This window comes from Geotrypetes seraphini, chromosome 11, assembly GCF_902459505.1.
Source record: "Geotrypetes seraphini chromosome 11, aGeoSer1.1, whole genome shotgun sequence".
Classification (NCBI taxonomy): domain Eukaryota; kingdom Metazoa; phylum Chordata; class Amphibia; order Gymnophiona; family Dermophiidae; genus Geotrypetes; species Geotrypetes seraphini.
In genome coordinates, this window is record NC_047094.1 from 15,854,872 (window position 1) to 15,879,374 (window position 24,503).

A 24,503-nucleotide genomic window follows, 5' to 3' on the forward strand; every position below is an offset into this window, starting at 1 on the left:
CCATGGCATGACCCCCGACTACATAACGAGGAAGCTTCCAATCTACCACCCTCGGCAACCTCTCCAATCCCCTCCATGGCATGACCCCCGACTACATAACGAGGAAGCTTCCAATCTACCACCCTTGGCAACCTCTCCAATCCCCTCCATGGCATGACCCCCGACTACATAACGAGGAAGCTTCCAATCTACCAACCTCGGCAACCTCTCCGATCCCTACTTAAACTCAGGCTATGTAAGCCTCTTGAAAATCGCCTCCACCTGGAAATGACCCGGAAGTGATCATGCTCCTACAGCACGCCTAAACTATGGAACCAACTCCCCCCCCCCCCCCCTGTCATCAGGGCAATTGACAATCTACTGCCCTTCTGGAAGGCAGTGAAGACACTACCGTTCAAGAACCAGCACGGTTCTGGTCTCAAACTTTAACTGACCAAAACATGGTGCACCTGTAACACAGAGCACCTGACTCTTTATGTCAACTGGTACTTGTTCTCTTATCTACCGCAGCCATGCTGATACCATTCTTAGATCCTATATAGCAGTGGTCTCAAATTCAAACCCTTTGCAGGGCCACATTTTGAATTTGTAGGTACTTGGAGGGCTGCAGAAAAAATAGTTAATTTCTTATTAAAGAAATGACAATTTTGCATGAGGTAAAACTCTTTATAATTTATAAATATTCCCCCCCAAAGGCCTGCATGTTCCTCCCTTCTTTGCAGAGTCCTCCAGCTTCCCCCCCTGGCCTCCCAGTCTTAGTTTCAGCTAATTACCGCAGCCTGCAGAGAAGATTGCCGGTGCTGTAACGTTCCTTGCAAGCTGCCATTGGCCTCCGCAGCACATTCCCTCTGCCGCGGTCCTGCCTCTCTTCTGACTTCAGGGTCAGGATTGCGGCAGAGGGAACATGCCGCTGAGAACGACGGCAGTCTGCAGGGATCGCTGCAGCACCGACGAATCTCTCTGCAGGTTGCGGTAATTATCTGAAGGTAAGAGCGGGAGGCCAGGGGGAAGCCGGAGGACGCTGCAAAGAGTGGGCAGCACTAGTACAGACAGCACTAATACAGACTGCGGGCCGCAAAATAGTACCTGGCAGGCCGCATGTGGTCCCCGGGCCGCGAGTTTGAGACCACTGCTATATAGCTTGTGTGTGCTTAGATTCACTATTTAGCATGTTTGCTCTGATACTTTTCTTAAGTTCTCTTTAGCATGTGTGTTATTGATCCTGAAGACTTCTGTGGACGGATCTTGTAGCCCGTTCTGGGCTCCTGAGCAGGACGGGCTATAAAACTAAATAGATAAATCAACTTTAACGCCTACATGCAAAACAGACCCGCCCTTAACCAGGCCCACTTTCTGGTGGGCTCCTTGGCCTACGCGCCTACCTGAAATTCATAGGCACCTCCTGAGTTAGGCGCCTACCACCCAATCCATTTTTTCCCAATTATGAGCTCAATTATCACTCATTATCAGCGTCAACAGTGCACTAAAATATATCAAGCAAAATAAGGTCCCGACCTAGAGTTTAGAGAGTTTTTGAACTTGTTGACATCATGTCCTTTGAAATTTTAAAAAGTAGTTTGCTTTGACTATAAGTCTATGGATGTCATGGCTTTTGATTAAAAACTCTTGGAAATGGGCATTGTTGTTGCCGAAACGCCATGTCTCGGATTTTGTGGCTGGATTGAAGTTCAGTCAGCCCATCGAGATATTTTTGGATACAGTTTTTTATTCACTTATTGTTTGGCGTCAAAAAAAAGTTGGAATGTCATCGCATCGATCCATCCATCGATCTGCAAAAGAGTTTTGAATAGACGTCCGGACGCCCGGACATGTCCGGGTAAATCCAGACGTCTGATAACCCTATCTAGGCTGAGACCCTATTTAGACTAGGCTCCTAAATGTAGGTGCTTACAAACAGGCGGGGCCCAGTGAGAGGAATGAAGTTGGGCATTTGGGGATGAGCACTCTTTCTAGAATAGTGTTGAGTGCCGAATTTGGTGCTGAATTCATTGTTCAACTTTCAATTCAGCAGTCAACTTTGGGTGTAAATCTTGACGCTCAAATTGGGTGTGGATCCATGCTATTCCGCTACTTTGCGCCCATCTTTAGTGAATTCCCCTTACCCTTCCACGAACTTGCCCCCTTTTGAGTTGCATGCAATCCAATTTTTGGCACCCATTGTTATAGAATAGTGTGTAGCCTAATCAGTGTTTATTAAGTGCTTGTTTGCTCCAGTAATTAAATCATTGGAGCCTATTAACTAATTATTTTGGGTGCCCTTTTTAGGATACAAGGGTCTGTGTTGAATTTTAAAGTTTGCTAGGCATCTATTTTCAGCCTACAACGTAGGTTCCTTAATTGGGGCACTTTGTGATCATTGAATGTTGACCTCAGAGCAATCTTTTCCTTGTCCCGTAGGGTGTGCATCCTGGGGGTACTGGCCCTTATCATCAGCTGGGCATCGCTGGGCCTGGAGCTGGCTTTCGCTGTGGTAAGTAGTTCCAGCTATGTTTCTTTTAGCTTATCCTTGAGCTGAGTGGACTGTCAACCAGGGACATCTTTAGGCTCCTGGATTTACCGGGGACTTTTCTTCTGCTCCTCCAGGGCTCCAGTGATTTCTGCGTGAATCCCGACGTGTTTGTCGCCAAAGTGGTAGAGGACCGTGGTCTGCTGAGTACAGGTCAGGGCTGCATTTTGGATACCTTCTGCGCTGCAGCACATTACCCCAGTTTATCTGTCCTTTTTTTCCCCTCCCCCCCCAAAATGAAGGTAGTAGCTTTTGTAATGGATTAACTCAGTGTCCCGCAAACTTTCTCAAGCCATGGCACACTAAAAGGTAGTGGCCGTGGCTTGAGGCACTTGGATGAGTGCGGATATCGCCGCGATGACATCACGTGCATGGGTGACATCATCCTGTCGATGCCCGCGTGTGTGTGACGGCCCTCCAGGCGGGCCCTGAGATGCTGGTGGGGGGAGGTGCCAGACGGGAAGAGGGCCAGAGAGAAGGATAGGTGCTGGCGCTCACAGATTGCCTACAGGAAGTGCCTCTCTCCACGAGAGGCACGTCATGTAGGCAGTCAGCTGGCGACGGCGCTTCTCCTACTCCCCAGTGTACCGCGGCACACCTGAAATCTCAGGAGGCACACAATTTGAGATACACTGAACTAACTCCTACCTCTCTGTAAGGGGATTTAAAAAATATTTTTAATTAATGCTGAGCCTTTGCAGTGGCTTAGCTAGGGAGGGTGGTGCCCCACTGCTCTTCCCCGCCATTCAGTGCTCCTCACCGCTTGAGCGCCTCCCTCCGCCTCCACGTACCTCTTGAGGTATTCTCCGGTGCGAGCGGCATCTTCCGCCTGCTGCTCTCGCCAGCTTCAGCTCCCTTCTGACATCACATCCTGGTCCTATGACCAGGAAGTGGCGTCGGAAGGGAGCCGAGGCCGGCGCGAGGGGCAGGTTGGGGTGGGGAGGAGAAGTACCAGCGCCAACCCCAAGACAGCACCTGGGGTGTTCTGCCATCCCCCCCCCGGGCCTTCCCCTTTCTATGCCACAGGGCCAGGGACCTGATTAGGTAGCACTGTCCACTGCAGGATAATAAAGATGAACCAGGGACACTGTTACCTAAGGAGACTCCTGGCCTTTGATTTTATTATGTACTTTTCATTGGATCATAAAAACAATAATTAATTTATATTGTAATTTTCATTATTTTCTCAAATGCATATTTGTCATTTTTTTATGAAGTGAGTCCCCCTGTAATGTGAGGCCTAAACTGTAGCTTGTTTATTCATTCATTCATTCAGTTTTCTATTCCGTTCTCCCACGGTTTTACATGAATTTATCTTATCTGCTCTGTACATAAATCTGGCCCTGGCAGCATTTCACTCTCCAAAGTTCATTATCCAGGCCATTTATAATACACCATAATACATTGGTTACTGTTAAAGGTGAGAAGTTATTTCCATGTTTGTCTATGCATCCTACAGATGTAGACCAATGGGAAGCCATATCAACCACAGGAAATGAGCAGAAAAACTTTGCTGTAGAGGATGACATGGGGCCAAATTTTCTCCGTACCAGTGGGAACTCATTTTCCCTCCCGTCCCAGCGAGTTCTTTTCCTGTCCCTGCCCCATTTCTGCAAGCTCTGTCCTCATCTGCACAAACCTCAAACACTTTAAAATCCTAAGTAGCAACATTCTAGAGCTCAGATTGTGATGTCACAATGCCTCATTCCACCAATGCCTAAGCTCCGTCCTCATCTGCACAAACCTCAAACACTTTAAAATCCTAAGTAGCAACATTCTAGAGCTCAGATTGTGATGTCACAATGCCTCATTCCACCAATGCCTAAGCTCCGTCCTCATCTGCACAAACCTCAAACACTTTAAAATCCTAAGTAGCAACATTCTAGAGCTCAGATTGTGATGTCACAATGCCTCATTCCACCAATGCCTAAGCTCCGTCCTCATCTGCACAAGCCTCAAACACTTTAAAACCATAAGTTGCAACATTCTAGAGCTCAGATTGTGATGTCATAATGCCTCATTCCACCAATGGTTAAGCTCCGTCCTCATCTGCACAAACCTCAAACACTTTAAAATCCTAAGTAGCAACATTCTAGAGCTCAGATTGTGATGTCATAATCAGTGTTCCCTCTAAGCGGGCGGGTGTTGTGAGCAAACTTTTTTCACTGTGAGCTAAAAATATCGGGCGCCAGCAAGTTATGAGCCAAATAAATATGTTGCTTTCTACCACAGAACTTCCTTACGTTTGTATGGAATCTATCCCCTTTCAACTTTAGAGAGTGCCCTCTCGTTCTCCCTGCCTTAGCTACTAAGTCTATTCCCTTCAGTACCTTGAATGTTTCTATCATGTCCCCTCTCAATCTCCTCTGCTCAAGGGAGAAGAGGCCCAGTTTCTCTAATCTTTCGCTGTACGGCAACTCCTCCAGCCCCTTAACCATTTTAGTTGCTCTTCTCTGGATCCTTTCGAGTAGTACCGTGTCCTTCTTAAAGTACCAGTGCTGGACGCAGTACTCCAGGTGAGGGCGTACCATGGCCCGGTACAGCAGCATGATAACCTTCTCTGTCTCTTCAGTCCAGCATCTGCCCCTTCCATTCACTGTCTGTCTTTCCCTGCCATCTCTCCTCCTGCCCCCCCCCACCCCCCAATTTGGTCTAGCATCCATCATCTTCCTTCTGTTCCCCTCATGGTCTGGCATCTCTATCCTTCCCTCCCCCCTGTGGTTTTTAGCATATCTCTCTTCTCATTTCCTCCACTCAGATCTGATCATTCTCTGCTCTCTCTTCCCTTTTCTTCTCTGGTCTTCCTTCTCTATTTTCTGCCTCCATCTAAATTAAATTCTTTCTTACTATTTAGTCCCGTTTCCCTCTTTTCACTGTGTCTACACACAGCTTGTCACCCCTTTCCCTCACCCCTCCATTATCTTACTATTTTCTTCCCCCTTTATTTATCTCCTCCTTCCATCCAGTATGTGTTCTTTCCCCACTTCCATTCAGCATCTGCTCTCCCTTCTCAACTGACATCCATCTGCCTTCTGCTCTCTCTCCCTTCTTCTCACTTCCATCATCTGTCCCCTTCTCTTTCTCTCTCATCTCCTCCATTCCATCATCTGCCCCTTCTCTCTCTCTCTCTCTCTCCCCCCCCCCAACTTCCATCATCTGCCCCCCTTCCCCTCACCTTTGTGGGTCACTTTCTTTCCCCTGAGGGTGGCTCATGTCACAGGGGAAGCTTTGGCCGAGCAGAACCGCTTGATTGACAGTGGAACTTACTTGATTGATGTCGATGCTGGGGCCCGTTGCCGTTTGAAGGAAAAAAAAAAAGGTGGAAAAAAGGAACCTGTAAAGGCGAGAGGAAGGGAAACCTCCAGGACAGCTGCTTTTTGCCCTCCTTCAGCGGCCCAAGAGTTCAGACCAGCAGCGGCAGCTCTGTATGCTTTTAACTTCGGCACAGAGCTGCCCCTAATCAATAGTTTAGCGCGGTTTCATGAGGCAGCCTCGGGGCCTTTGATAGCCGGCCCGCTTCGATGATGCGATGTGGGCCGGCCTAGCAAAGGCCCTGAGGCTGCCTTATGAAACCGCGCTAAACTATTGATTAGGGGCAGCTCTGTGCCGAAGTTAAAAGCATACACAGCTGCCGCTGCTGGTCTGGAGGTGCGGAGACAAGGCAGGAGGCAAACGCGGTGGAAGGCAGGAGTCCCGGCACAGCGACTGCAACAGGAAGTTGCAAGTCAGCTGACGCCGGCCTTTCGTTGCGGCGGGGACCGAATCCTTCGCGGACCGGCAAGATTTTGTTTGCGGACCGGCGGTTGAAGAACTGTGCTCTACACTGTGTGCGCTGTGACGAGAAACTTGTGCGCTGCGAGGTAATATTTTGTGCGCCAGCGCACCCCAGCGCAGCTTAGCGGGAACACTGGATAATGCCTCATTCCACCAATGCCTAAACTCCGTCCTCATCTGCACAAACCTCAAACTCTTTAAAATCATGTGCCCAAGGATTGTACAGTTAAGTCAGAGCTTACAGAAATGGGACAGGGACAGCAACAAAACTTGTGGGGACAGGTCAGGGAAATTGAGTTCTTGTGGGGACGGGGACAAATTTGTCCCCATGTCATTTTCTACTTTGCAGTCTTTTCTGTGATTCTACTAATCGTCACTGCAAAGATGTTTCATGAGGAAGAGCAAAGTGTGCAGTGTCATGATGGAGGCGCTTCTCAAAGTCGCTGTGACTCTCGGCACCAGCCAGGCTCGGGTTCATCTGCTGTGAAAGCAGTGAAGCGGGGAAGCTGACAATCATTTGGGGGTCCTTAGGCTACAGCCTATGGGCCTTTATGGTGCATGTTTTCTCCTGAACACACCCTGTGCTGGAAGTTTAATGTTTCTTTTTCATCACCATAAGCTGAGTGAAGTTCCCAACCAAAAAATACAGTAGCAATATAATACGTTGACAAACTCAGTCAACCCCTAGAACAGTGGTCTCAAACACGCGGCCCCGCCAGGTACTATTTTGAGGCCCTTGGAACGTTTATCATAATCACAAAAGTAAAATAAAACAGTTTCTTGATCATATGTCTCTTTAGCTATAAATTACCACTTAATAAAACTTGTGAATCTCACTCTCCACTTAAACAAAAGCACTGTCGCACAAATTTTTCTTGCACTCTCACAGGATAATTAGAGATTAACAGGGGTCTCAAGTGCTCACAGCCATGGATCTGAGATATTTTTCAAAAACAATGGCTGATACCGTGAGCTATCATCGGTCCCGTTTATATTCTCTATACCTCTGATTCGTGCATATTTATTTACTTTTATTAATTCATTGTAAAACTATATGTTTTCTAATAATTTGCCATTCCCTATTTATCAGGAAACGGGACCGATGATAGCTCACGGTATCAGCCATTGGTTTTCTTTAGCTATAAATGACAATATTATTATAAAGACTTAGCCAAAAGGAAAGATTTATAAACTATAAAGAATGTTACCTCCTGTAAAATTGTCATTTCTATAATAATACATTAACTATTTTTTTCTGAGGCCCTCCAAGTACCTACAAATCCAAAATGTGGCCCTGCGAAGGGTTTGAGTTGGAGACCACTGACCTAAAAGGATACTGGCTAGATGGACCATTGCTTTGACCCTGTAGGCTATTCTTATCACATAGATACCTAATTGACTTGTGATAACAGTTGCCATCTACTTAAGTGTACCTGCAAGTGAACTGTGCAAATCCAAGTCACCCCTCGCCAAACCGGGGTGTGGATTGAGTAGCAAGGAGAGTAAAGAGCTGTTTGTAATTTCAGTGCTTTATTGGAAAAGAAGATAAAATTATTGTGTATAGTTGGCCATGGTCTGTGTCCCATAGAAACATGATAGCAGATAAAGGCCAAATGGCCCATCTAGAGCATCCACTATCTCCTCCTCTCCCTATTGGCTAAGGCTCTTAACATTTGCATCTCCTCTTCTTATAGGCTAAGACTCTTAACACCTGCATTGTGATGTCATAGAACTTTATGGTTATAGAAACATAGTAACATGATGGCAGATAAAGGCCAAATGGCCCATCTAGTCTGCCCATCCGCAGTAACTATTATCTCTTTCTCTTTCCGAGAGATCCCACGTGCCTATCCCAGACCCTCTTGAAATCAGACACAGTCTCTGTCTCCACCACCTTCTCCAGGAGACTGTTCAATGCATCTACCACCCTTTCTGTAGAAAAATATTTCCTTCTATGACTCCAGAGCCTATCACCTCTTAACTTCATCCTATGCCCCCTCATTGCAGAGTTTCCTTTCAAATGAAAGAGACTCGACTCATACGCATTTACATTACGTAGGTATTTAAACGTCTCTATCATATCTCCCTCTCCCGCCTTTCCTCCAAAGTATACATATTGAGATCCCCATACTCCTTATGACGAAGACCACCACACCATTTTAGTAGCCTTCCTCTGGACCGATTCCATCCTTTTTATATCTTTTTGAAGGTGTGGCCTCCAGAATTGTACACCAGATTCTAAATGAGGTCTCACCAAAGTCTTATACAGGGGCATCATTACCTCCTTTTTCCTACTGGCCATACCTCTCCCTATGCAACCTAGCATCCTTCTAGCTTTCGCTGTCACCTTTTCAACCTGTTTGGCCACCTTAAGATCATCACATAAAATCATGTTTTTGGTTAAGTGCCATTTAATGACTCGGGGCTCCTTTTACAAAGGTGCGTTGGGACCTTAACGCACGGAATAGCGCACGCTAGCCGCTACCGCCTCCTCTTGAGCAGGCGGTAGTTTTTCAGCTAGCACACGCTATGCTAATGCGGTGCGTGCACTAAAAACGCTAGCGCACCAGTGTCTGTCTAAGGATGTCCTGCTATCTTGTAATGGAGGAAGAGAAAAGATCAGCTGGTGGAAGCAAGAGGCAGCAAGCTTGGGAATTTACAAACAATGTGTCGGCTGCTGGAACGGAAGAACTGGGTGGCTGTATCTAGACATCGCGAGGATGTGTAAAGAACCCTGACCCAAGTCGCAAGTCTAGGGTTTGCTTATTTGTCCATCCCCCACACTTGATAAATATGGAGTTTTTCACTGGCTCTGTGCTAATATGGAGTGCATGAGCCACAGTACTGGGCCATGGTGCACTCTACCCTGGAGTACTGCGTCCAGCACTGGTCGCTGTACATGAAGAAGGACCCGGCACTACTTGAAAGAGTCCAGAGAAGAGCGACTAAGATGGCTAAGGGGTTGGAGGAGTTGCCGTACAGTGAGAGATTAGAGAAAACTGGGCCTCTTCTCCCTCGAACAGAGGAGATTGAGAGGGGACATGATCGAAACATTCAAGGTACTGAAGGGACTTAGTAGATAAGGACAGGTTGTTCACCCTCTCCAAGGTAGGGAGAACAAGAGAGAACTCTCTAAAGTTAAAAGCGGATAGATTCCGTACAAACGTAAGGAAGTTCTTCTTCACCCAGAGAGTGGTAGAAAACTGGAACGCTCTTCCAGAGTCTGTCATAGGGGAACACACCCTCCAGGGATTCAAGACAAAGTTAGACAAAGTTCCTGCTGAACAAGAAAGTACGCTGGTAGGGCTGGTCTTTGACCAGAGGGCCGCCGTGTTAGCGGATTGCTGGACACGATGGACCACTGGTCTGACCCAGCAGCGGCAATTCTTATGTTCTTATGAGGGTAATGAATGTGTAATGTTTTCCAGACATGGGCTAATGAGGAGGAGCGGAATAAAGTCATTTAAAATTGAAAACCAAAGAAAATCAGGCCCTTTGCCTGTGCATTCTTGCCGAAATGTGCTTGCAATTATCGCGTGCTCTTGAGCTTTAAGCATATACCATATGTTACAAGTTGAAAAAGGCACGCTCAGGGCGACCCAGTGGCACTGTCCCTCCTTCCCCTGTTTGCAGACCGAGATATGTCCGTGGGGGGCACTTGGAGGTAACAAACCGTGGCAAAACGTGTCTCAGGAGGAGAGTGGGATAAGAGTATGGTTAGTGATTGATGCTATGTAAGGGAATGCATGTATGTTTCAGTCTGAAATATCAGTGCGCTAAACTGGTTTTCTTTTCTTATTTATGTTTAAATCTATTTTATTAAGCAACAGGAAGTACAACAGCAATAATAACCATGGTATGCATTTTCATCAAACACCCGCGGAGGACTGGACTCTTATGTCCTCCCCGGACCCATCATACACCCACCCCCCGACAAAGAAAACCCTACCCCCCACCCACCCCTCCCCATCCCCCCACAGATACAGAAAACTCGTAAGCATGGAACAGCAGAGATATCTAGAAGTACAGTTTCAGAGGTGGAGGCTATTCAAGACCCGGCTACGACTCTCAGGAGGCAAAATGTTCAAATATGGAGTCCAAGTGTGCACAAAGTCTCTGCTCCGGCGTCGGGAAGAACGAGCCAAACGGGCCTCCCAACCCATAAGTTCATGGAGGCGATTCCTCCAGTACCAGAAGGAAGGTGGTTCAGAAGACAGCCAGCAACACAAGATACATTTCTTCCCCAAAATAAAACATTTACTAAGAAATAATTTTTCATATGAATTGTACATATACAAAAATGGGCAAACAGCATAGACTGCGCACAATACTATAGGGGAGTTCAGATCGCCACCGGAATTAGGGAACTCAAGGTGGTATAATTCGTCATCAGTCCCAGTACAGCATTTAAAGTGTTTCTCATAACTTAAATTAATTGCGATTTAAAACAAGTTGATTTTCCACTGGCATCAATTCAAATTAAGGACATAAGTGAGCCGCCTTCTTCCCTTGCCCCTTGCACTGTAGAGCTGCTTCATTTGAATGTAATGTATGTCGCAGCTGGCAAACATTATAACTATTTTCCCAATAGTTCCAGTACAAATAAATGTATCAGTGGTCGTGCTCTTTTAGCCAGTAATAGTTCAGGTTCTTGCGGCCCTGTAAGTAATGTAATGTAATTTATTTCTTATATACCGCTACATCCGTTAGGTTCTAAGCGGTTTACAGAAAATATACATTAAGATTAGAAATAAGAAAGGTACTTGAAAAATTCCCTTACTGTCCCGAAGGCTCACAATCTAACTAAAGTACCTGGAGGGTAATAGAGAAGTGAAAAGTAGAGTTAGAGGAAAAATAAAAATAAAATAAACATTTTAACAAGACAGCATTGATCTAAATACTTAAGTAAGTGAGGGTTGATGCAGCTTTAAACTGGTTGGAGCACGTTGATCTGAAAGGTCCTTTAGAGGCACTTTTGGGATCATGCAGCAGGTCTGTGGGTACTTTGCCCTTCCAGACTCAAGCTGATTTAGAAAGGGAAAAGCCTCTTGAAGGTGCCCTTTGAAAACCCTATGGAAAATCCAGACCCCCCCTAGCCCCGCCTCAGCCCTGCCCACCGCTCTTGTCGGGCAGGAGGGCATGTGGTGATGTCACGCACGTGCCCTCCTGCCTGACGGCAATTTGATAGAAGCTTTTCAAAACCCAGACGGATCCCCGGACGTGTCCTCAAAATGACATCTGGTAACCCTACTGGTAACTATTACCTCCTCCCTCACCACCTGCTTCTGGGTCTCTGTATCTCTGATTGAAGCAGTTATCGAAAGCCGTTCACTTAATTGAGTGTTTCCTGTCGTATTGCCTTACCATGATCGAATTTGACGTCGACCTTGTCATGCTCCTAATTTTCTTGTACCCTCAACTCTCATGTACAGTCTTCTACTTAATTATTGTTAGCTGTATCGAACGTCACATAACATAATAAAAAAACACTTGTATACCGCAAAACCATATGGATCCTTGTGGTTGACAGTCGATTAAGAAAAACTGGACATCTGTCAGTGAATTATAAAAATCTATCGTACTCGTACAAATAAGATCTTAATTGTTTTCTAAAATTCATGTATGAAGTGGAAGCCAAAAATAGTCCCCAGAGAATGGAGTCCTGGGTAGCTGCTTGATATGAAACAATTTATTGTCAAATCTTTTGTAATGACATCCTTCAACTGGTGGCAACTCAAACATTGTTGATATACGTGGGGAACGCTGAAAACTAGAAAAATTGAAGTGGTCAACTAAATACCCAGGAGCCATACCATGCACCGCCTTATAACATAAACATCCGAGCTTAAACATCACTCTCGCCTCAGTTGGGAGCCAATGTAACTCTCTTTAACTCACGGTGTATTGCAGTGTACAAATAAAATTTTATGTTATATTATCTTTATTAGGCCTGCAGAATGCATCCGGCCTGTGAGCCACAGGTTGCCCACCCCTGCTTCAGGGAATGTGAGGAAGGCTTAACAGGATGTGAAAAAAATCCAGTTTGGGATTGCTGACATTGGGGATATGATGATGGAGACTGATGGGTGACTGGCAGGGATGGAACTGGGGGAGAATGTGTATTAGGGAAGAAATGGACTCTTAGGCGGCAGAATGGAGCGAACCACAGGGGCCGTGACCCTGTGAAATTTTGGTTCCACACAGCATCAGCAGCCTGGGAGAGTTTTTGGTTTGTTAAGCCCTCCCAAGCAAAAGATATTTCACTGCCCTTGATTGGACAGAAAGAGAGAGCAAGCAACTTTGGGGAGTATCTTTCATTTTAGTCAAATGGGTCTAAACCTGAACAAAACAAAAGGAATTGTGGAGTCCGATGTTGAACTGATACGGGCTTTATTAGGATTCAAAAGTGTATTCAAGCTTAAAAAAATAATAGTTTATCCACAACTTTGGTGATTGGAGAGGACCCAACAAGGTCCGTGTTTCGATCGAAAAGGTCTTCCTCAGGGGTCCTATAGATATGGATATGAGTATGAACCTGAGGTTCTGTCATTGGACAGGGACTCCCTTTTCCATGTGACAATTGCTTTTTCCGGTGATGGTTCTGGCTCACAAGTTGAAGTTTTTGGGAAACTACTGAAGACCACAAACGCGTGGCCTTGGATGTGAGCTGGTAACAAGCTCGCTGCCTTTCTCTGTTCGTGAATTTGGCTGCTCCTTAGGGAGCCTCTCTCAATTGTGAAAAACATGAGACTGATTAAAATTCAGAGGCAAAGCTGGGCTTTAATTAGAAGAAAGCTGATAACTGGCAAGGAAGAGAAAATGCTTTATTTGGCGCTTGACTCATCTGTAAGTTGCATGAGAGACTATCAAAGTCGTTCCAGTCAGCAGCACCGTCGTTCTTGGCATCTCCAATCTGGCTTATGTGGTTCCCATTTACTCTCTCAACTTTTTAAAAACATAAGAATAGCCATACTGGGTCAGACCAATGGTCCATCTAGCCCATTTAACATCTAGTATCCTGTTTCCAACAGTGGCCAATCCAGGACTCAAGTACATAGCAGAAACCCAAATAGTAGCAACATTCCAGAGCTGAGATTGTGATGTCATAATGCCTCATTCCACCAATGCCTAAGAGACAAACTCATCAGTGATGTCACAATGCCTTGATTGCCCTATGCCTGGCTCATGAGAACATAAGAGTTGCCATACTGGGTCAGACCAGTGGTCCATCATCTAGCCCAGTATTCTGTTTCCAACAGTGGCCAATCCAGGACTCACCTGGCAGAAACTCAAATAGTAGCGACATTCCTTGTTATCAATCCCAGGGCAAGCAGTGGCTTCCCCCATGTCTCAGTGTGTTACCTTTTGCCCTGTCACATATTTCAGTAGACTGATTGGCATTTCGTATATTCCTCCTCCCCTTCCCCAATATGTTATTCATGTTATGCCTCTATGGTTTGAAGATGAGATGCTGTCTTTATGTCCTCTCCATTATTGCAAAGAAGCACAATGGACATGAGAGAGGACAGGACACATTACGTCCCCCTTCCTTACTTACTAATTATGTTACCAGGTGTGCAGGGGTAATCAAGGACCCATGTATGCTTTCTCATCCTTTCCTCCCTGCTCCCCTTCCTCTTGCATTCTTCAGTAGAGCTGTATAATCTTGGTCTTTCATCTGCAGGAGTATGAACTCATAACCTTGTGGATGTGTAACGCTCTAGAACTGAATTGTTGTAGGGTATCTCACTTGATCGTCTCCAGGAGTATGAATTCACATTACAGTACATTCATTACATTAGTGATTTCTATTCTGCCATTACCTTGCGGTTCAAGGCGGATTACATCCAAACTAAAACAAAAATTACATTCAAAATTTGAAGGAATAGAATAAGCGATGACATAGAATTTTTAAGGTAATATATGTTGGGTAAAGAGTTACCAAAGGGAAGTGGAGGTCTATAGGAGATAAGAATAGGGTGAAATTATGGGTTTTAGATAACGTTTGGTAGATAAAAGAGTATTAGAGAGATCTAAGGGTAAACAGAGTGTTGGATATTGGGTTGGGATTGGTTGTGCTGGATAGGTTTTATGTGTTTTTTGAAGAGTATGGTTTTAATATCTCTCCTGAAGGCCTTGTAATCTGTAGTCGAAGATAAGAGTGGTGACATGTCTGTCCAGTTTAGTTGCTTTTGGAGGCTATTTGGATGTGGATGTGTAACACTCTAGGACTGAATTGTTATAGGGCAGTGATCTCAATCTCAGACCCTTTGCAGGGCCACATTTTGGATTTGTAGGTACTTGGAAGGCCTCAGAAAACAATAGTTAATGTCTTTGACTGTTCATGCAACTAGCGAGCCTTCACCAGTGTTCCTCCCTGACGAAGAGACGAAATCCGGGTCGGAGGGACGGGAACTTAATCAGATAAGAAACAACCACCAGTACTATATTTTAGATAAGCACTTTATATTCATTTTCTTTTATTTTTATATTTTTGTTATTTTAATAAGTCACCAATGAGAAGCAACATCGTTAACATCTCCCCAATAATAGACCAACATCACATGTTGGTTATATTTACCAGATAGGTTCTATACAGACCTTAAGATATAGGGAGGGCCGGGGACTTGTGAAGGCGATGATGGTCCCCTTGAAAATCTCATTGTAGTGACACTACCACTATATGGGCTTCTTGGTCTGAGCACTTCACAAATAATTTATAAAAAAATATATTTTGTTTAATTATCAAAGAAAAAGAAAAATATTTCTAATCAAACTATAGCTGTGATTATAAGAGTATATATTATTAAAGAAATGACAATTTTGCATGAGATAAAACTCTTTATAGTTTATGAAAGTCTTAATAATATTGTAATTTATAGCTAAAGAGAAATATGATCAAGAAACTGTTTTATTTTACTTTTGTGATTATGATAAACATACCGAGGGCTTCAAAATAGTCCCTGGTGGGCCGCAAGTTTGAAACCACTGTTGTAGGGTATCTCACTTGTCTCTGAATAAAGGGGGGAAGCCAACTGTTGAATGTGGAGAGCAAATTCAGTGTAGTCCTAGGAGAGACTGATCATTTTAGGTCAGAATTAGTTTGCATTGTGGGTTGAAGATTTTAAGAGCGAATGCATGGACTCCACTTTCACATACACAGTACTTTGAATGCTCTTCAGCATGCCAAATCCTGTGCCACTATCCGATTGGACTCCAGAAGAAGGTCTTTATGACCAAAATACGGACCGGGTCGGGTCCACGCCACAATGCCTTTACTGTGTGTCCTATGGATTTACCGATTGACCAGCTCAGAGAAAACAGGAGAGTCCTCCTTCCCAAATCATGGAAGGCAAAGTACCGAACAAAGAAGGTGAAGCCCCAAACATATTTCTCCTCAGAATCGGACTCCCGAGGCAGGCCTTTTTTAGGCCGAAACACGATCGGGTCGAGCCAGTAACATATTATCTAATAAAGGAGATCGAGCACTAACCAGTGACCATCCGTTTGTTACTTTGCTTTACTGATTGACCAGCATCACTTTCAATTGTGAAGACTTTTGGATCTATTTATTGACCTGTATCACTTTCAAATAGACATTTGTATCAAGATCATTGACGCCACAGGTCTCGTCTTTTGCTTCAATCAGTATAGGAAATCGTTAATTAGTCTACGCTATTAATCTGTGTCTATGACATGCTATTCATTTTTATCTACGTCTCTTAAGCTCTGTTTCTATGCAAATCTATGTTACTATTTTTTAGCTATGAATTTTAAGGCTTGTTTGTATCTTTATTTTATTATGTTTTAAAACTATGTATGTATATCCTGTTTACTTGTATATCCTGTTAACCAGGATATACAAGTAAACGGTATAGAAATAAATAAATACACATAGTGAAGTCAGAGTTGAAGGTTTTGTGTCCCGACTCCACAGCCCTGCCAATAGCATACAAGATCTACTTGCTGCAGAAAACCTGAAAGCAATATACGAGGGGGGCTGAAAAGTTCTCATTCCAAACAAGTAGAGAATGATGTAGATATGGTTCAATCAATGATCGGAAACAATGTCAAAACATCGAATTTTGTTTTTGCAAATTGGCTCTTCATGAACTAAGATAACGCTCTTCAACTACAATGGCAAAATAACACTCAGGATTTAGGAAGTTGGTTGCATGGGCTGAGAACTTACCAGCACTCCCTTGTATGTAATAAAAATGAGCCAAGTACAAGATAATCAAGCCATTGTGACATCACTGATGAGGTTGTCCCTTATTGGTGGAAAGAGGCATTGTGACATCACAGTCTCAGCTCTGGTTACCAGAGACTGAAACTCTTCACACTACCAGGGGATTCTGAAAATTTCTCAGCCCAACCAAGAAGAGAATGATGTGGATATGGTTCAACCAATGATCGGAAACAATGTCAAAACATCGAATTTTGTTTCTGCAAATTGGCTCTTAATGAACAAAGATAACCCTCTTCAACTACAATGGCAAAATAACACTCAGTTGGTTGCTTGGGCTGAGAACTTACCAGCACTCCCTTGTATGTAATAAAAATGAGCCAAGTACAAGATAATCAAGCCATTGTGACATCACTGATGAGGTTGTCCCTTATTGGTGGAAAGAGGCATTGTGACATCACAGTCTCAGCTCTGGTTACCAGAGACTGAAACTCTTCACACTATCAGGGGATTCTGAAAATTTCTCAGCCCAACCAAGAAGAGAATGATGTGGATATGGTTCAACCAATGATCGGAAACAATGTCAAAACATCGAATTTTGTTTCTGCAAATTGGCTCTTAATGAACAAAGATAACCCTCTTCAACTACAATGGCAAAATAACACTCAGTTGGTTGCTTGGGCTGAGAACTTACCAGCACTCCCTTGTATGTAATAAAAATGAGCCAAGTACAAGATAATCAAGCCATTGTGACATCACTGATGAGGTTGTCCCTTATTGGTGGAAAGAGGCATTGTGACATCACAGTCTCAGCTCTGGTTACCAGAGACTGAAACTCTTCACACTACCAGGGGATTCTGAAAATTTCTCAGCCCAACCAAGAAGAGAATGATGTGGATATGGTTCAATCAATGATCTGAAACAAAGCATAGAATTTTGTTTCTGCAAATTGGCACTTAACGAACTAAGATAACACTCTTTTCAGCTGCAGTGGCAAAATAACCCTCAAAATTCAGGAAGTTGGTTGGTTGGGCTCATAATGTTTTGACCTGTATTTATTTTATTCTTTTTCACTTGACAGATGTGCTGCGCTATTATCTTACCTGTAACAACGGATACACAAACCCTTTCCAGCAGGTGAGTAGCTGAAATTGCAACAGATTCTGTTTCCGCACACAGTTCAAACTTCTGTTCCTGACCTATAAGTGTATTTGGTCTGCAGCTCCCTTTCTAGTCTCTCCCCACACCCTCCAGCCCATCTGGGCACTCTGCTCATCAGATAAGTCTCTCTTATCTGTACCCTTCTCCTCTACAGCCAACTGCAGACTCTGTTCCTTCTACCTTGCTTCACCTAATGCCTGGAACCTGCTGCTTGACTGGATATGTCAGGCTCCGTCTCTAGCAGTATTCAAATCCAGACTCAAAGCCCATTTCTTTGAAGCATCTTTCAATTCCAAATAGAGAATGACACGGGGACAAATTTTTCCCCCCGTCCCCGCAGGAACTCAATTTCTCCGTCCCGTCCCCGCCCCATTCCCGTAAGCTCTGCCTTAACCCCACAAGCCTTCAACACTTATGATTTTCAAGTGTTTGAAGCTTGTGAAGATTGAGGGCGGAGCTTGCAGGAATGGGGCAGAGACGGGAAAGAACTTGCGGGGACAGGACGGGAAAATAAGTTCCTGCGGAAACGGGGAAAAATTTGTCCCCGTGTCATTCTCTGATTCCAAACTCCAACCTACCTTCTAACGTCTTGTCTTTTCGTTCCCTCTGTAATTCCCCCACCTGAGCACTGTGTGTAGATTTTATTTATTTATTTAATTTTTATTTCTTATATACCGCTATACCGTGAAGTTTGAAGCGGTTTACAATAAAGATACATTTTGACAGTACATGGGATACAAGTGGGTTACTATAAAGGTGCATTTTGTCAGTGCATGGGATACAATAAAGATTCGTTTTGTCAGTACATGAGGTGCAGGTGGGTTACAGTAAAGAGACATTATGTCAGTACATGAGATTCATGGTGGAAAGTATAAGTTAGTTTCGAACCTTGGATTGAGGCGAGGTGTGGAAGAAGGTCGTGGCGAGGAAGAGTTGCACCTTCTTGTCCAGGTTGTCTGTGTTGACTAGATTCTAAGCTCTTTAGAGCAGGGACTCTCTCTTCTACGTTTTGATGTACAGCGCTGCGTATGTCTGGTAGCGCAATATAAATGGTTAGTAGTAGCGGACTGAAAAATGTTCAGCCAGCACAGTTAATACCAACAGCAGTATCGATATTCTCTTATAGCCTGCAAAATTCATTTCCGTTCCATGCCATGGGTCTCCAGCCTTTTGCAGTGCGAATGAGGGCTGCCAAAAGATTTCAAGCGTGCACATACAGTCCGCTCTCTTTATTCGCACATTCACAATGCACGATTTTGCCCTTCCCCGGTTGCATCGGTTGCCTCTGTGTTCGCATCTTTGCGAACCGCGCTTAAAACCTCCCCTGCTTTTTGCTTTCACTTTCCCCTCGTGGTCAGGCTTTGCTTCTAGATAAGGCCCCCGAGCATCTGGCGTGCAAATTGTAAGCAGTGGTGCAGTAAGGGTGAGCGACACTCGGGGCGGTGGTACCCCTCCCCCGCCCCCTATGTGCAACCCCCCTTCCCTTTCCCCATATCTTTTTAACGTCTAATACGTGAGCCGCATGCCCACATCGGTGTTGGGCCACCCTTTGGCACCACTTCCTAGACGCGGGTGCCGGAAATGACATCAGAGTGAGCGCCGCTGCCGATGCGGGCAGCAACCTTGCGCCAGGGAAGTAAAAAAGGTAAGGGGTGCACGGCAAGGAAAGGAGCGGGGGACGGAGAGGAGGAAGGCAGCGCCAGGGGTGGACTGCCCCCCCTCGCACCCCCCTTTTGAACACCACTGATTACAGGTACTTCAAATGCTGTCCCATGCGGGAACTTGACCCTATTTCCCCATTAGGATCCGATGTTCACTTTCCATGGTTTTGAGGCGGAACGTGTACTGCTGGGCCCTAAACTCTATTTTCCCATAGACTTGACGTTTTGTTATTCGTGATTTTGCGGTTCGTGAGCATTTTGGGGAACCGTGCTACCATGAATAATGAGAACGGACTGCTTCTCTGGTTCTCCAACTACTGGACTCCTTCACAGGGGAAACCACTAGGCCCAAAAGATTAGTCATAGAAATGGATTTTTTTCATATATACACTGCAATATATATATATATATGTATTTTGTATCCTTTTCACATTGAACAGAAATTATCGTGGAGTCACAAAGCCCTTGTGGAAATGCAGGATGACGTGACGGAGCTCATGAGCTCGGCGGTGAGAGAGTATCCCAACTCCAAGGTAAGTGCTTCATGCGCTTCTCGGTTTCCTCTGCACCTTTCCCAAGAGGAGAGGTGACACGTTAAAGTCTTGAGGATGTAGTAGATCTCTCGGTTTCTCAGCTTTGTCATCACCTCGTGATCTTGTTAGCTGACCTCTGAGTTGTTTCTAGGACCACGTGATCCGAATCCAAGGAGCTTTGAATTCCACAGAGGTGAACCTTCAGCATTTGACCGCCCTGGTGGACTGCCGTGGTTTGCATCTGGTGAGTGCGGAGTCGTCGTCGGTCTCTCTTGGAGAGGTTGAAAGCTGTGGGGTACTGATAGGGTTGCCAGATTTATCTGGACATGTCCTCTTTTTAGAGAACAGATAAGGCATCCAGTTGGCTTTTCAAAACCCGGCACGATGCCCGGGTTTTGAAAAGCTTCCACACAAAACCAAAATAAATTCATTTATATCAAATATGAGAGCAACTAGTGGGGAGTGGGATACATCACGTCAACCTTGAGATGGACAATCTATATTGCTGCAGACTGCTCCTTGCTGCAGACTCTCACACACCAACCACCCCACCATGAATCCATCCTTCTGGATCCTTCTCCTCCTACTCTGCTCACCCCTCTATCCTTCCCTCTGTCTGAAACCTCCCTCCCCCAACCTACTCGACCCCGCTAACACCAATATCATCTGCCCCGGACTCAGAATCCCCACACTGATACGCACCAGAAATTCCCCTCCCAAGAAAAACCCCCGAAAAGTCAACCAAGATTCCCTAAAGCCCCTACCCCCTGCCAATCCTCTCAACACTATCCCGGACTCTCTCACCCCAGTCCCGACACTTTATTGCAACGCCAGATCCGCGTGCAACAAGACCCAAATCTTGAAAGACCTTCTAGACGAGCTCGACCCTGGATTTCTGTGCATCACAGAAACATGGATCGCCAAAGACGACCTATTCACACAAAACGAACTCCTCCCCCACGGTTACCAAGGCCTCTTTTCCCCCAGACCCAACCGAAAAGGAGGTGGCCTGGCACTCCTCTACAAATCTTTCTTCGACGTCCAGCTCCTTGAGACGGGCACCCATCCTTCTCTAGAATATTTGCTTGCTTCAGTCAATGATGAACTCCGCACCCACCCATTGGGCATCCTATTACTATACCGGCCACCCACCCCTTGGGCAAAATCTTCAAATCTCGTCTATGAGACCATAACAAATGCCTTCCTTAAATTCCAAAGACTTCTGATTGTTGGTGATATCAATCTCCACCTCGACGACACAAATAACAATGATACATCCGAATTCAACAACTTCCTTACCTCTCTTGGCTTCCCCTCACCCACCCCATCCCAAACCCACGAAAAAGGGCATACTCTAGACTTCACCACCTTCATTGATCTTACCACCTTCAAAACCTCAACCGACGACACTCGCTGGGAACAAGTCCCTTGGTCAGACCACTTCTTAGGGACTACCTGTCTCCCCGTCTTCATGTCACATCTTGACTCCCCACCCCACTCCACTCATTCCATAACCTACCGCAAAAAAACCTCGAGCAACCTATTCTGGTCCAAATTTCTCAACAAACTCTCCTCCAACCCTAGACCTATAGACCCCGAATCACATTGGCACAACTGGACCATCCTCTCAGAGTCCACCTACCACTCCCTTGCTCCATTAACCACCAAAACCATCTCCTATCCCCGAAAGGCCCCCTGGTACCTACCCCTTCACAGAGAATTGAAACAGAAGTGTCGCGCTTTGGAGCGCAAATGGAAAAAATCCAAATCCCCCTCTGATAGACAGACCTGGAGGGCTAATATTAAATTTTACAACTCAACATTAAAAAAAGCCAGGAAAAACTTCTTTGGAGACAAGATCTCCAGATCCAACAACCAGATCAGTGCGCTGTTCAACATCTGGCGCTCCCTAACTATAAAAAAAGACCCGTCTTTGCTTCCGCCATCTCTATCAGCCGAGGCCCTTGCAAATTTCTTTAATGAAAAGATTACCACCCTAAGATGCTCCTTCCCCCCCTCAGTCTCCTACAATTCCCTGACCTCTACTATTCCCAACTCTACCTTACCGGTATCCATTCCTGCCGATAGATCCTGGACCACCTTCGAGCTTGTCTCTGAACCGCAAGTCTCCAAACTCTGCCTCAAACTAAAAACTTGCAAGTGCATTTTGGATCCTTTCCCCTCCTACCTATTCGAGAATATCCCTACACAGGCCATCGCTTCCCTCACCGAACTTATAAACTCTGCCTTAACATCAGGCCTTTTCTCCCCCGACATGGGACACATTTCACTGTCCCCTCTACTGAAAAAGGCCGACCTCGATCCCTCCATTCCATCAAATTACCGTCCTATAGCAAATATCCCTCTCCTAACCAAGCTATTAGAATCCATCATATCCACCCAACTCTCATCCTACCTAGAACGATTCTCTATTCTCCTACCCCACCAATTCGGCTTCAGACCCAACTTTAGCACCGAATCCCTCTTGGCCTCACTAATCTCTAAGGTGCAACAACTCCATTCTCGCAACAAATTTGCTGTTCTTCTTCAATTCGACCTCTCCGCAGCCTTCGATGTCGTTCACCACGACATCCTAATCTTCCAACTCTCCGAAATAGGCATAAGCTCCACAGTTCTGGATTGGTTCTCGAAATTCCTACGCTTCCGCTCCTACACCGTTAACACAAACGGTTCCTCATCCCCCGCCTGGAAGCCAAAATGTGGAGTCCCTCAAGGCTCACCCCTCTCCCCTATCCTTTTCAACATCTACATGTCCTCTCTGAAACTCCTTCATTTATCCCCACTAGAAACTCTCTACTCCTACGCCGATGACATCCTCATCCTCCTCGAAACCGACTCGAACCTCTCGAACCTCGCTGAGAACATTTCCACATGCATTACGAACCTCCAATCCTGGGCCCAATCTGTACAAATGAAACTGAATGAGTCCAAAACCAAACTACTTTGGCTCGGCCCAACCTTAGACCATTTACCCACCTCCATCCCTCTATCTTCCGGCCCCACTCTTCAGCTTGAGTTTTCAAGCAAAGTCCTTGGCATCATCTTAGATTCCTCTCTCTCCTTCAACGATCACCTCAACTCCCTAGTAAAAAAATGCTTCTCTAGCCTCCATATGTTGAGGAAAGTAAGATCCTGCTTTCATCATTCTCATTTCGCCATCCTCGTTCAATCCACCATTCTTTCTAGACTGGACTACTGCAACTCCATCTATATAAGCCTAACAAAGAAAAACCTCCATAGACTTCAGCTAATTCAAAACGCCGCGGCCAAGCTTATTTTCGCAAAAGGCAAGTTCGACCACGTTTCCCCACTCCTCTCCAAGCTTCACTGGCTCCCAGTTTACTCCAGAGTCCTCTATAAATGTGCCTGCATAGCCTTCAAGATTCTACATGGCGTCCTCCCTCCTGTTATCCCACTCTTCTGGAACTCCTCAAACCCGCTCTCGACTAGATCCTCCCAAAAACTGAAACTATCTTTCCCTTCTATAAAAGGTATATCCCGCGCAGGAAAACTTGGAACATCCCTCCCCTTTAGAACCACAGAACTCTGGAACAACCTTTCATCCCCGCTCAGAAATTCTAGCTCCTTCCAATCCTTCCGCAAACACTTGAAAACTTGGCTCTTTTCAAAAACCTAATCACCTCCCGTGCTCTAGTATCCTGTCCCCCTCTATCTCCCCAGTCCCTCTCCTATATCCTTTCCTTGTAGTTCCTTTCCTCTCAACCTCTGTAAACCGTGCCGAGCTCTGCACACGCGGAGATGGTGCGGTATACAAACCTAAGGTTTAGTTTAGTTTAGTTTAGTATATTGTTGTGTTTGTAAACTCAAAATATAATACATATAAAACCACACAAATGAAAAGGTCCCATAAATGAAATGTCGTCCATTGGATCTCTATAACATAGGACATTTCATTTATGGGTCTCTCTTGTTTGATTGGATGTTGGGTTTCTGTTCACTCTCTTTTGTTCCACATTTATATCAAACTAGTCTTTAACCCTTTCAGGACCAAGGGACATATTTGTCCCATAACTTTAAAATCCTATAAATTTTGATTGGGATAGTCTACAGTTCTAAATTTGATATGTACGGATTCCATATGATACTGCCTTTATGTAAACAAACTGGTTCCGACATTCATTCATTAGCGTCGTTGCCAGATTGACGAGAAGATTCACTTGCCACACTGTCCATAAGCCAGAAGTGTGATTTTTTTAAAAAAAAATAATGATATTTCACAAAAAAAAATCAATTTTTTGGCATCTGCAAGCCCTTTTTACCATAAAAATGTCATCAAAACCACAAAAATTGGCCTACAATCCTTATGGTCCTGAAAGGGTTAAGCCCGTTACATTAACAGGTGCTAGAGATTCCTCGGCTTCCTCCCCCTCAACCCCCTTGTTTCCCTTTGCACAGTCTCCCTGCTTCATCCGCTCCTTCTCCTGCGCGGGCCACCGGAGCAGAGAAGACTGGGCAGAGGGGGCTGCTAGCCGGGGCCGGCGGAGAGGAGCTAGGCGGCTGGAGGAGTAGCAGCAGCCGCTGCCGATTGCAGCCTCCGTCCCGCCTTCGCCTCCCTGGATTTGCTAGAGCGGCCTGCAAGGTTCGCTACAGTGGCTGGCGAACCTCAGCAGGCCGCTTTG

At 45.2% G+C, this 24,503-nt stretch overlaps 1 protein-coding gene across 2 annotated transcripts in view; it reads left to right on the top strand.

Annotated features, from left to right (window-relative positions):
- TTYH3 (tweety family member 3) overlaps positions 1–24,503 on the top strand; it is a 162,778-nt gene that overhangs the window by 104,120 nt on the left and 34,155 nt on the right. For both annotated transcript variants that reach the window (XR_004536473.1, XM_033914512.1), the window contains exons 6-10: positions 2,419–2,491; positions 2,605–2,680; positions 17,569–17,624; positions 19,750–19,842; positions 19,994–20,086. Coding sequence is in view for 1 of the 2 variants with exons in the window: in XM_033914512.1 (XP_033770403.1) it covers positions 2,419–2,491; positions 2,605–2,680; positions 17,569–17,624; positions 19,750–19,842; positions 19,994–20,086 (391 nt within the window). In the remaining variant the exon portion in view is untranslated. The remainder of the gene's footprint in view (positions 1–2,418; positions 2,492–2,604; positions 2,681–17,568; positions 17,625–19,749; positions 19,843–19,993; positions 20,087–24,503) is intronic.